Source organism: Spinacia oleracea, chromosome 1, assembly GCF_020520425.1.
Source record: "Spinacia oleracea cultivar Varoflay chromosome 1, BTI_SOV_V1, whole genome shotgun sequence".
Taxonomy (NCBI): Eukaryota; Viridiplantae; Streptophyta; class Magnoliopsida; order Caryophyllales; family Amaranthaceae; genus Spinacia; species Spinacia oleracea.
The window spans coordinates 85,914,230-85,928,641 of NC_079487.1; the positions used below are offsets into that span (position 1 = coordinate 85,914,230).

A 14,412-nucleotide genomic window follows, 5' to 3' on the forward strand; every position below is an offset into this window, starting at 1 on the left:
TGACAACGTTTAACTGAAATTAGTATAACTAAATGAAATATCATTTTACACGGTGAAAAACAAGTTCATAACTCGAATCCAAAAGAAAAATAATGAACTCTATAAACTATGACAAAGAATTCTATAAATCCAAAACACTATCATTTAGAAGCTCATCATCATCGTCATCATCAGGAATATCAAACAAGTCCCTAGGCTTAGTCTTAATAACATGAAGCCATCCTTTTTGTATCTCATCCTCAATGTAAAAAACTTGTTTTGCTTGAGAAGAGAAAATAAATGGATCATCATCCAAATTTTGACCAGTGTGCATCAACTTTGAGAAATTGACACGAACTCTACCGTTCGTGTATGTTTTGACACCCCTCCGTACATCAACCCAGTCACATCGGAACATTAGAACCTTGAAAGAACCATAATAATCCAGTTCTAATATTTCATTAAGTTTCCCGTAATACTCTTGGCCATCAGCTTCTACCATAATTCCGGAATTTTGAGTCTTTCGAGATCGCTCACGGTCCACGGTGTCAAAATTATAGCCATTGATAATAACACTTTTCATCCTTTTGCCGCGATTGCTTAAACCATAGGCCAAGGCTTTTCTTAATTTTCCTTCTTTTGTGCTATCATCTAGGTCATTGGCCTATAATTCGAAAAACATAAGTTTTAGATTGGTAAATATAAAAAATAAATAAGGAAATCCCAAATTTAAAAGCATGCATATGACCTTGTTTAGCAACCAATCGGAAAATTCATTGATTATCCACCGACTTTCTTGAACTTCTTCAACTTGATTCTCTTGCCGTTTTTCTTGTAGGAAGGCCCTTTAGAAATAAAAAATTCGAATTACTAACAGTAATGACCGATACGCTGTAAAATAACCCATGACACTACTTACTCAAGCACCGGTTTCATCTCATCTGAATGAAGCAAAACATAACGATGTGCTTGCTTTAAACTTTTGTCATCAACACGGACATTCTTTTTCATCCCCACTACACGACCAGCAGAGTCATATAAATAGTTGTTGATGTCTGGAACACCATCTTCATTCCTTTTCGGTCTGTTGAATATGGTCTCGACACTTTCTAAGTATCTCGAACAAAAAGCAATTGTTTCCCATAAAAGGTACCCTTCAGCTATGGATCCTTCTGGTTGCGCTTTATTGCTTACATGAGATTTCAAAAAGGCCAAATACCTTGAAATATAATGAACAGGGTTGTGAACGTGAAAGAATAAGACAAGTATTGCGATGTATTCTTATTTTAAAATGATTAAAAAAATATTGAAGTTTAAGATATTGACCTCTCAATGGGATACATCCACCTATAATGAACAGGTCCACCGAGTTTGACCTCCTCCACTAGATGAATTAGTAGATGCACCATGATTGTGAAAAAAGTTGGAATAAACTCTTTCTCCATCTTACAAAGAGTCAACACAAGCTTCGACTGAATGGTATCTAATTCACTTCTTTCAATAGCAGTTGAACATATCTTCTTGAAAAAGTACGACAATTCATCGAGCAAATCAATTACTTTTGTAGCATTAGATGCTCTTAAAGCAACAGGAAGGACATCTTGCATGAGCATATGATTGTCGTGGCTTTTCAGATTAATAAATTTTCGTTGCTTCAAATTCACACACCTTTGCAAATTAGATCCATACCCATCAGGAACTTTAAGATTTTGTAGGACTGTAAGAAATCTTTCTTTCTCTTCTTTAGACATAGTGTATGCAGCCGGAGGCAAATAGTCGTTAACACGACTTGGATGAGATTGAGGCCAAAGATGAGATTTTATGTTCAGTTTTTTAAGGGCCAATCTAGCATTCTTATCATCTCTACTCTTGCTCATATCTAAAAGAGTTCCTAAGAAATTGTCACATACATTCTTCTCAATGTGCATAACATCTAAGTTGTGTCTAAGAGGATTATGTTCCCAATATTCTAATTCAAAAAGCTTACTTTTCTTTTTCCACAGAACACGATTAGACTCATCCTGGTCATTATCATCATTATCATCATCATCATCATCAAGTTCATCATCTTCTAGTCTCCCTCTTTTTTTCTGAACAACTTTTGACTTTCCATACACATACTTAACTTTTTCTTGTTGCTTCAAAACTTCTGTCCCGCTTACACGAACCGGAGCAAGACCATGTTCCTCTGTCCCATCAAATTCATTTGTTTGAGAACGATAAGGATGGTCAACTGGTAACCATTTTCGACACCCAAGGTAGACAATTTTACCACCAAAACTATAAGAATGAGTAGAATCAACACACGAAGGGCAAGCTTTATAACCTCTTGTACTCCAACCCGACAACATAGCATATGCTGGAAAGTCATTTATAGTGGAGTGTAAGGCTGCTCGCATCTTGAAATTTTTTCCGCTATAAGCATCAAAGGCATCTACACCTTCCCACAACAATTTTAACTCATGGATTAATGGTTGCAAGTACACATCAATATCCATACCAGGACCCTGTTTCCCCGGAATAAGCACAGACAAAATAAATGATGTCGACTTCATACAAAGCCACGGTGGCAAATTATAAGGAATCAGGATCACCGGCCATGTACTATAACTAGTATTCATCAAACGATATGGATTAAAGCCATCACTTGCTAGACCCAATCTAACATTACGAGGATCTTTGGCGAATTCCTCATATCTTTTATCAAACATTTTCCAAGCTTCACCATCCGCCGGGTGACTTATGATATTTCCATCCTTGCGGTCAAAATGCCATCTCATGTCCTCTGCTGTTTTAGATGACATGTAAAGTCTCTTTAGTCTAGGGATCAGAGGAAAGTACCGCATCACTTTAGCTGGAACACCCTTCTTACATGTTCCTTTGTCTTTCACACTACTCTCACCCTCATTTTCTTTCACATTCTTCCACCTTGATCTGTGGCAGATATGACACTCACTTTTTCCTGCAAATTCGCCCCAATATAACATGCAATCATTCGGACATGCATGGATTTTCTCGTAACCCAATCCCAAATCATTCATTATCTTCATGCCTTCATAATACGACGATGGAAACTCCTTAATATAAGGAAATGCGTCTAATAGAAGCTCAAGCAACTTATTAAATGATGCGGCAGACCAATGGAACATACACTTGAGGTGAAACAAGTGCAATAGAAACGACAGCTTTGAGAAAGTTGTACACCCCTCATATAGACCCTCATCAGAAGCTTCCCTAAGTCGTTTATACTTCGCTTCTTCTTCATTGGTGTTGGTTGATGGAAATTCATCATCTTCCTCACATTCAAAATTTAACTCTTCATGCATGTCATACGAATATTCATCTTCAAAATTAGCTTCACTTAATGATGGGTCTTGGGGTTCGTTGGTGGGTTGTGGACTATTGTCAACCTTAAAAGCTGCTCTTAGTAACCCATTCATATCATCTCGACCAACTACATTTTCTTGATCATTAGGGATCTCTAAGGTATTACTCTCTTCAACTCTACGATGGAAAATCCATTGCCTATAATTCTTATAAAAACCGTTAAATAAAATGTGTCCTCCTACCTCGCCTAAGTCAAACCATTTATTTAACTTGCATTTATTACACGGGCATCGAGTTTTTCCCTTTAGAAGATTCTCCTTTGCAACCTCTAAAAATTCCATGCAACCGTTATAATAACGGGTATCCCCTTTTTGTAAGTCAATCCAACTAGTATCCATGTCTAAGAAAAAAAAAATTATAATTATAATTAAACACACTTATAGAAAACAAAGAACGATTAAACCACATTAATCTGCAAATAATTAACATCGCATTCTCGTTTAGTTTTTTGGGTGATCTGTACATAATATTTTTCTTATTTTCTCATAACATATAAAGAACATACAAAACAAAAGTTATTGACCATGGTTTATAATTTTGCAACTATAATCTCTACATTTTTTAAGTATTTTTCCCATGAGATGGGTTAACAAGTTGATATCATGATCATTAAGTATAAATTGTTTAGCAACTTTTCACAAAACCAACAAGAACGACTAGTAAAACACCACAATTGAATCAACAAAACAAAAATAAATTAAATACGCAACGAACTGAAAATCAAGACACAAAATTATCCATAAGATATATTGCAAGCAAATAAAAATAAATTCACAAAGAAAATATTATTGCAAGCAGGAAGTAGCTACCAAATAAAAATCATACTACAGGCATGTACTGAAATCTGGATTCCAGGTTACTGCAATTGGACCACCAACTGTCCCTCATAATTCATTCAAGTTTTCTGTTTTTTTCCTTATTACTGACATTCTACATTCCACCATAAAAGCACCTCCCATATGGATTCCGCAATATAGTCACCTGCACTTCCATGGCCATATTTACGTAACTTCAAATTCAGGATCATCATATCAACTCTGTCCATATACAATGAAAACGAAACCCTGCTGCTGTTTTAGGATTGCAGGAAACCGAAGAACTTGACAAGGGATATCTATACCCGTGCTATCTAATAAAAAGGCCAGCTAATAATACCACATCCAACCAAATTAAAAGATTTCTACCATCTTACTTAGATTACAGGGGGTCAAAGAGAGTAAAGTCTGAACTGATGAAAATTAAAAGATGCAAAGTGTAACACAGAAGTCCATTCAGCTTCTCCCCCTTCCCCTAATTACCTCCTAGAGAAAGTATGAAAGTAACAGAATTGATTAAAGCCCGAGTTTATTAGGATCTTTATTATTCTTTTTCGTTGCCTAACTGCCGAGAATTATTACTACAGAATCTCCAAAGCTCTAAAACTATGCTTTGTATGTATCAAATATACAATGAATCTTGCTCACATCCTACAATTGTAACCATACACCTGACCAATTGATTATCCAATTCTCCTGAAAGCTATGGGAAACATCAGACCAGGGGTTAACGGTGCTTGTCAGAAAATCGAATCATATCTACAAATTTCAAGTAGAATTATGAAGAGAGTAGAGACTAATTAGACCTAAAACAACACCAAAACAAACCCTAACTTAATATATTTAACAGTTTGAAACCCATCATTCCCTTGTTCACACTTCACAACTGTTCAAATCACTACAAATGGCAAGGATCAAGCACAACAATGTATGCCTCAAAAACAACTTTCAAGGAACAAGCACCAAACAAGAGCAGGGAAGAAAAGTAAGAACCTAGCAACAAATTGATACAAACAGCCAACATATAAGTACATTCACCCAATGCATGCTGAGAATCAGGCAAGAACGTTTGGTACAGCTCACAGTCCCACCTTCCATCCATGAGGTTGGGAGTTCAACTCTCATTGAACCTAACATCATGGATAGGAGTCATAAGACTCATAGGAGGGTGATTAGATTAGTGGTCGTTTCTCTAGCCACGTGAATAGGGTTCTCAATATCAAAATTGTGTTCCTCCTATGACTATCTGTCTATCCTTACCCTACCTCCACAAGGATGGATGAATGATCCTCTAGTCAATAAAATAATTAAAAGATCAGAAACTTCACAATTAAGCAACACAAACTTAAAGATTATTGCAACACCAAGCAACATTATGTCCACCATAGCAGACAAAATCACACTAAATGCAAAAAAACTACGCTGCAGAAAACATAGTTAAAAAAATGGCACCAATTCACGCGTTCTATAAAAGAACAGCCAACAAACACAACACTAAAAAGGGAATTCCCGGAGTGCAAAGCATAACAAACAAAAAGAGTGAGAAATAGATAAAGTACCTTAGTGAAAACCCGGAGCAGCAAGGGACAAGTCTGCAACCAGGACAAGAAATGTATTACCAACATTAGTACATACTTCATATAGAACAAAACCATTCCCCTGATAAGTAACAACTAGAACATGAACAATTGAGCATATCAAATATTACTAGCACACTAAGTAAACAGTTTTGAAAACGCACCCTTTAAATAAAGAACATCCCATCCAGAACCAACAACATTGAATGTTTCGAGAGCTCGTGAAATCAGATGTCAAACACGCTCAAGTAAATCCGCATTATTCTGGTAAGAAAATCACCCTAATAAAGAGACTATTATGAAGACAAGTCCCTTTTAATCAGGAAACACAATATTACTCCAATAAAGGGACAATTGTCAATTTACCACCTCAATTTCACATCGTAAAGCAAGAAAACCCTAAAAAACCTCCAAAAAAATCAAAAAGTCAGAAGATTAACATTAATTAGTGTTGACAGATACTTATTCAGGTTTTTAGCAAAATCAGGAGCTATTAGGCCTGATATTGAATACTCCTTGAGAATTTGTTTGACGCATGTTAATCCATGTCAGAATTTTCTTATAAACACCATATATGCATAGATAGATGCCATCATTACTTTGGGGAAGGCAAACATATAGCTAAACTAATAGCATACTCAGGCTCAAAACAAAGTTTAGAAGACGTTTGTGTTTTAGTTGTGGCCTAACAATCTCCAATATAAATACAACAATCAATGGTAAAGCAAACCAAAGACGAAATGTAAACTCTGAGATGTATTGTAAATCATTAACCTTTAATCAAAGAGAAGTCACCTCTTTATGGGTGCGAAAGTGAATACAAAGGTGAGTGATAAGAACTCGATTTAAGCAATAAACAAGCACAAAGGATAAAATCAATCACACTTTTCATGAATCAAAGCACAAAAAACAACAACAGATTAATAGTGTACGTATATATACTGTCATTTAACAACTAAAAAAATAATCATGCTTCGCATTCAAAAGATAACCAACATCTATTTTACGCGATTTCAAGACAAAAGCTCCAACTTGCATAAAACCAAATTGACACGAACAGGCTATACTTTGAAGTTTGAAGTCTTGAACTCCCAAACTTTGCATCAATATACATTAGGCTGTGTTTGTTATTAGTGGATCCCAATGGCAAGAAACTGAGGACAACTTTTGGCAATGTAAACTGTTGCTACTGCTATAATTCCCACTCCCCGCATTTTGAAATCGATTATACACAGAAAATAAAAATACTCTGCAATTCAGCATATCTAACCAAATATAACACACTAACACAATTTCAGCCCAAGCCAAACAACCAATCTCAAATTGAAATATATCTAAATATAAACAAGCCCTGCGAAACTCTCAGCAAATTGGAAATTGAAAGAAAATTGAAAAATAATACAACAATCATAATTATACAACAATCATATTGAAAAGAAAATTGAAAAATAATACAACAATCATAATTATACAACAATCATATTGAAATTTTCAAAGAAATTTGAAAGAAAGATAAAATTTGATGAAGAACAGGGTACATACCTTGGAAATTCAAGACCACAACACGCAAAAACTGATTATTAACAACGCGATTTTCCACCACTGTGACTCGTGAGAGGATGAAGATGAATAAATTAGCAACAAATTAACTGGAAATATTACACTAAATTGACAAAAACGAAAAATAAAAAACAGAGCAGATTAATGGCGTCCTTCTAATTAAAGGTGGACGAACCTGAAGAAAAGGGCGAGAGGATTAATGGCGAGAGGATTGGAGATTATCAGATCGAGAAGAAGAAGATGACTAGCTTTAGGGTTTGAAAGTCGTGGGCTGGGAGGATGAGTCGTGGAGTTAGGCAATAAGTTAGGCGGTTTCAAAAATAAATTTCTGTTTTAGCGCGATTTGATTTTCACAAAATTCTGAGTATTATTCGCAGCACATGCTTCTCACGTGGATTAGGTACGGTTTCTTCGACGCTTTCAAGCATCGACAACGTTGTGGACTGTTATTAGCGTCGTGGCCACACGGGATTTTTCCCCCCCGCAAAATCAATGCCTTTGGCGTCCAAGACCAAGCGTCCAAAAAGGGTATGTTTTGTAGTAGTGTCCATTTATGGCATAATTGATGACCAATTAATAACCTTCTATTCTTGTTGATTGTTTCGGCCTATTTAAAGGCTATTGATTATTCCTCTAGACACACAGAAAATTAACCTCTTCATCCTCTCCAAACATGAAAACACAAAATCTACCATTGTTTTTTGGGCATTGTTTAAGGGTGTTCTCAATCTTTGTATCCGTCCACACCGGATATGAAGAGTCGTGTAACCCTGGGGGTTGATTGCCATGAGTCCGTGTGTGTAGCGGGGCAAATTCAACTTTAGGGCAGTGATTGGTGTCACGCCACGACATAATTTCAGATAAGCTATTCTAATTTCATCTACTATTAGTCATATCTCCTACAATCTAAAGTTGAATTTTATTTTATTATTATGGCTAATAGTATCGTGTTGAAATTTTGTTGTTACGAGGATTATCTGTGTAAATGCGATTCAATTGTTGCCGCAAGGAACAAATTTTTACTGTTGTCTTGTTTGACCGGTATAATGTTCAAGGGTTTGATAATAATAATATCAAAACCGAATATGTATTAGCATATGGATTATGGATTTTGCGTGTTTATCTAACCATGTTTCCCTTTGATTATAGCTTTGACAAAAATTGAAAAGGATACCAGATAGGCAATGTAAATGCTCAGTCAAAGAAGAATCATGCATCAATATTAGATATGCTACTTTCCCGCTCAACATTCTTTTTATGATTAAAGAGAGGTTTAATTGAGTTGCCAAAGAAGAACAAAAATGTGTGCACGCCAACTGTTTGATGAAATGCCAAAGAGAGGAAAAGGAGAAGGTCTAACGATCGGAATTAATCTCGGGACAACATACTATATAAAAGGGGAGTTTTTTTATCTAAATCATTTGTGTCAAGCTCGAAGTTATTACATAATATGTAGTTATGTTCCCTCCCTTGTTGTGTGGTATGTTATTATTATGTTTTGATAGTTTGATGGTCAATGTGGGGTGTGAGTTAGTGTTTGAGGCCGATACTCAATAGGCTAGTTTCACAAACAATGACGAGTACTCAATAGCCTCCAAAAGGAAAGATGGTAACAGATGATTTTGCAGCATTACCAATGCTAGTGCTTTTTATGTGGTTACTCGATTGTTTCAATTCATTAGGCATAGTGAAGGCTTAAACAATGCCACTTTGCTTAAAGTTTACATCAGAACTTGAATATTCTTGGATATGCTGTTGTTACTAGTATCTGCAGGGGTTTTTTCTGTAATTGTTAAACATGTTCCGTGCTTAGAACATGTTATCCTAACCGGGTTGTCATTAACAGAGTGGATACCCGTATACTGCTTGATCTTTGGCATCTATGTTTTTCAGTTTAGTCGTTTCAACATTAGTCAATATTGTCATATCATTAGTCCCCCGTATCATAGAGAGAATGGAGTTAATGTTTCTGAAGGAGTGACTGAGATAATTGACTGTCTTATTTTTTGGTTGTCGAAGTCATGAGAGGAGTCCCGACTTTTAAGCACCACAAAACACTCGGGTTGTACAGTCAGAAATGGATTGAAGCCTCGCTTTTCATCTTCATCGTGTACCATGTCATTAGCTTATTATGTTTTGCAGAAGTACATGCCCGACTTGACAAAACACTAATGAGTTGCTAAAGATATATTCTAAATATGAGTATGTAGAAACTGTTCTTGGTAAGTAACCAATTTCCTATTGGGTGGCCATCATTATATAGTATGTTACTAGCATTTTTTTGTCAATATTTATGTGGAAATAATCTTTCATAAATTGAATATGCTAACATGTTTGAAGGTCTAATGGTTTATGTTTAGTTATCGACTTGATATTGCTTATGTGGTAAGCAGAATATGTAGACAATCTTGTGTTGCAGGTGGAGAATGTAAAGTGTTCTCACTGATCACTGAAATATACCTTGGGATGGTGGTCAAACGAGTATGTTTGAGATGTTCATTGGGTTAATAGAAAGTGATAATTCTATTATGGAGTTGAGTGTCCATATCATTGAATTCTACCATTAGAAAAACTTTTGGATGTTAGCTCATTGTGGGGGTAAGGTGATTTTTCTATTTCTCCACATTATTATTTACATATTACTATGTATGTGGGTTGTCGGGTACAATTAGTTAATTGGAAAATGTGAGATCCATTGTTGGTGAATCCAACTCCATTAGTACCATGGGTTTTGGCTTACAAGCTATATTGAGATAGTTTGTAATGTAATTAGAATACATGCTTGAGGCATGGATATTAATCATGAAAAATTATGATGTCACGTGAACGTGAGAGGAATATTGAGATTCTCTCATCAAAGGCCTTAGTAGAAATTGTGTGCTGGAGTCAGCATTAAGGAATGAGTATGAAGCTTATACGGAGTAAATTGTGATTGATACCCGTCTTAGAAATAACTAAGTTCAATGGGTCAAACGAAGTCACAAAAGAACTCAAATATTGTACTACAACCATTCCTATTAATAAATTAAAGTGATGTAGTACTTTTTCTCCTGTCATATGTGTAAGGTTAAGTCAAAACTCTTAGTAAGTTCATAGCCTTGTGAAGGTGGTTTGTGACAGTACAAACTTGATGAACTTACCTATGTGAATGTGGGGGTTACGCCCAATCCCCTATGAGGTTCCTTAGGCTAGGCCCTCTAGAGCGTTCATGAAAAACCAGGCAATCGTGGGGCATCGACTATTAAAGTTCGCGAGAACACTACATGTTTTGAGAAAAGTTTGGTGCGCTATTGTGTTACTACAATCCCCATGCAAGGTTCAAGGGTAATTCTACCTTACATGGTTGTATGACATACTAGTATGCACTAGGTATCAATTCAAGTCCACAAGACATTGATACTTGTAAAACTAAGTATCCCTTGCCCAAAATATCTTCTCATAATAAAGCCTATGTTCTTTTGAATCATGTGGGGGAATGTTGGAGTTTTCCCCCTTTTGGTCTATGTTGAAAAACTCCAAATTAGGTTGCTTCAAAATAATTAAAGTTCCCGTAAATACAATGTGGGTTTTCTTACTATGAATCATCAATTTTGGAGCGTAATTATTGAATTAATTGTGTAATGTCAACTAATTGATTTGTTGACCATTATTACCTTAATTGCTTCCTCCATTTATGGCCTAATTGATGACCAATTAATAACCTTCTGTTCTTGTTGATTGTTTCGGCCTATTTAAAGGCTATTGATTATTCCTCTAGACACACAGAAAATTAACCTCTTCATCCTCTCCAAACATGAAAACACAAAATCTACCATTGTTTTTTGGGCATTGTTTAAGGGTGTTCTCAATCTTTGTATCCGTCCACACCGGATATGAAGAGTCGTGTAACCCTGGGGGTTGATTGCCATGAGTCCGTGTGTGTAGCGGGGCAAATTCAACTTTAGGGCAGTGATTGGTGTCACGCCACAACATAATTTCAGATAAGCTATTCTAATTTCATCTACTATTAGTCATATCTCCTACAATTGTCATAAACAATAAACTACAAAGAGAAGGAAATATTTAAAAGGGATGCATTTGAATCAACAAATATTTAAAAGGGATGAATGTTGAATAAAATTAAGTACTACTAATACATCAGAACACAGAGTAGAAGAAGCATTTCCAATACGGCTCCACGGAGAGTAAAGTTTCAATAAGGTCCAGTGCAGTTTCGGGCATATCTTTACAGCTAACCATTAGAGAACTCTCGTAACGCTGTTGTGGCTTAAAAAGTGTTGCATGAGGAAGTTTAGATTTCTTCCAGTAGTTGCATAAACCCTAAAAAAAGAGACGGAGTGAGTATGAAATGATGATTCAACACATGATAAAGTAAAATAGAATTGTACATTTTACACTCATTAATCAAAACTGATCACTTTTAGATCAATGTAGGAAATAAGTGTTTAGTTTTATAACTTTTAGACAAATTTGATTAATTGGCCTCAACATTTTATCGAGCACAGGATCAAGGTTGAAGGTGTTTCCATCTAAAAACCATCGAAATTCAGTATTAAAAAAAGACAATACTACCAGTCTACCTATGAACTTAATAAATCAGACCTAAAAATTCCGTAAATCAATTCTGCAGGCTAAAGAAATAAGCATTTCTTAACACAAATAACTCAACGAAATGCGCTTTTCATTCTTGGAAACTGGGGGTTCTTGCAGCTAAGAAGCCAAATTTTGATCAGAAATATCATGTCTTGGTTATTCAAATATCATGTTCTTACTTCATTACCAGAAACATCGAATTGAAAACCACGACAATCAATTTTTTCAAAGGAAAACATTGAAAATTTCAGAAGAAAACCAAAACAGATTCAAACCAAATAGATGCAAAGAAAAGTCAGGGGCACAAAATATCATCAACTCCAGTAACCTAAAAGCTAAAAATTCAAATACATTGAAGAGCATTCAAAGATTCACAAATACCCATGTAAAAATAGATTGAAGAGCATTCAAAGATTCTCTAATCTAGCTGTAGTCTCAAAAAGATTATTCAACAAATTCAGGTTGTGATGCCCAAGAAACTTAGCGATGATGTCTCAAAAAGATTATTCAACTAATTCAGGCTGTGATACCCATGTAAATGTTTCAAATTAAAAGAAAAACGATGATTTTTTTTACAAAGTCGGACATCTCCGGTTAGATCAAATGTGAAACAGAAACAATTTATCTTTCAAAGCCCCTTGATTCGCATATTTCGACAATCAAGAAAATAAACTGGTTCAGACTTCGCATAGACTCACAAAGGACACTCAGTATTAGTGTTTGCACCATTGTTACTCCATATTCTCCCGAGTTTCAAGAAACTATTTTATTTTAGTAGGTGGGAGTACTTTGTCTAGATAAAGAAAGTCCCGATTTTGATGGTGTTTAGCCGCATAATTTTTGTTGAAATAACATTCAAATATTGTGCGTTAAGTCCTACTTTTAACGTAATGTGTTGAGAACCAACAAAAAATAAATGTGTTATTTGGTTCTATACCAAGAAAATCAGACAAAGTAATCAAAATTTACTCAGTTAAAAAGAAACTTACCCTGTGTATGTGCATTATGAGATTACTTCCTCTTGAGAATGCCACCAATTTATGTTATTACGTGGCGTGAAAATAGAATGATTCTTAGCAGTCCCAGTATTGTGACTTGGCTTTGAAGACGACATACCAAAAATCAACCCCCTACTATTCAAACTTCTTCTAATGGGATTGACTCACTGATGGATTAACTCAAACCTTTGAACACAACCACATGCAAAACCAACAATAACCAGCACCTTTCATCCAAATCATAAAATCATCCATAAAAGAAACATAATACGTACAATCAAAGAATTACAAACAATAAAACGACTAATTTAGGAGTTGTCTATATTTATAATGAACTGAGCATGCATCATTGTTCATCAGCATACATTAAAATACGGAAGAACCAGCAACATTACAATTCAAAATTAAAGTTTCAAATAAACCCAATTCAATGTAATCGGAAGATATTACAAAAAAAAGGCCCGATAACAGAAAATCAAAAACCAATTCAACAAATATAACTCATTTTGAAACATTCGAAAACACAAAAAGTATAAAAAATTGGAAAATAGGGAAATTGAAGCTTACCCATGTGAGAAATTTATTGGTTTTCAAGATTTTGTCTGAGAATTGATAGAAGGCTGAATTTCAATTTGAATTCAACAATCAGATCTGACAAAAATTGAGCCAAAGTGATCAGACGAAACGACAGTAAAAGGCATTGAATAATCGTCCTCCACCTCCTCAGATAAAAAAATTAAACTAAAAATTGCGGAAAATAAATTAGGAACAATCAATTACAGATCAAAAAATGTAATTAAAATAATTACAACCCAACAAATTATTATTGGGATTTTTCTGCACGGATTTGCTGAAACCAACAAATCCAGAAATCAAACATTGAGGCAAATGCGAGAGAGAATAAGCAAAAAAACGACGATAAAAAATGGGGGAATTAGCAATTACCTGTGGAGATTGACGGAAAACCTGACGGATCTCCAACAGCCCTACAATGTTACCTAGCCATCTCCATCGCCTCCCCTCCTAATTTACCTAGCCATCGCAATCGCCTCCCCTCCTAATTTGCAATTCGTACTTGTTTGATCAGACTTTGAATTTTGACGGTTTTCATGGTGAACGGGGAAGAAGACGGGGAGGTTTGGGAGGTTTGAGTGTTGCAGAAGAGGTTTGAGGCCAGAGAAAACGATGATGGAGTTGAGAGGCCAGAGAAAATGACGGAGTTGAGAGGAGATCATGAGGAGAGGAGGGTGTGCGAATCTCAGTGAATAAGGTTCGTAATGAGAGTTGGGGTTAGATTAGGACTGAGGGTATTTTTGTAAATACATAAGGGAACACGAAAAGTTAATTTACTTAAACACCCTCAGGAGCTGGCTTATATAATAGAGATATGTAACATTATAATAATAAAATAAGATCATTAAAGAATTGAATAAGATGAACTACAATATCGTTTTTTTGAACTGGAACTGAATGGAGTTGAACTGAAATGAATTGAATGGAACT

At 35.4% G+C, this 14,412-nt stretch overlaps 1 protein-coding gene and 1 long non-coding RNA gene across 2 annotated transcripts; both read right to left on the reverse strand.

Annotated features, from left to right (window-relative positions):
* Nucleotides 1-121: 121 nt before the first annotated feature.
* On the reverse strand, nucleotides 122-4,411 carry LOC130465493 (uncharacterized). Its single transcript, XM_056834273.1, has 4 exons — nucleotides 4,294-4,411; nucleotides 1,306-3,706; nucleotides 907-1,198; nucleotides 122-643 (listed from the first exon to the last, which is right to left on the reverse strand). The coding sequence occupies exons 1-4, from the start codon at nucleotides 4,409-4,411 to the stop codon at nucleotides 122-124; spliced, it is 3,333 nt and encodes a 1,110-aa protein (XP_056690251.1).
* Nucleotides 4,412-11,354: 6,943 nt separating this feature from the next.
* On the reverse strand, nucleotides 11,355-14,173 carry LOC130465995 (uncharacterized). The gene is made up of 3 exons (XR_008926004.1): nucleotides 13,855-14,173; nucleotides 13,477-13,560; nucleotides 11,355-11,638 (listed from the first exon to the last, which is right to left on the reverse strand). It is a non-coding gene; the product is annotated as an uncharacterized lncRNA (long non-coding RNA).
* Nucleotides 14,174-14,412: the final 239 nt, after the last annotated feature.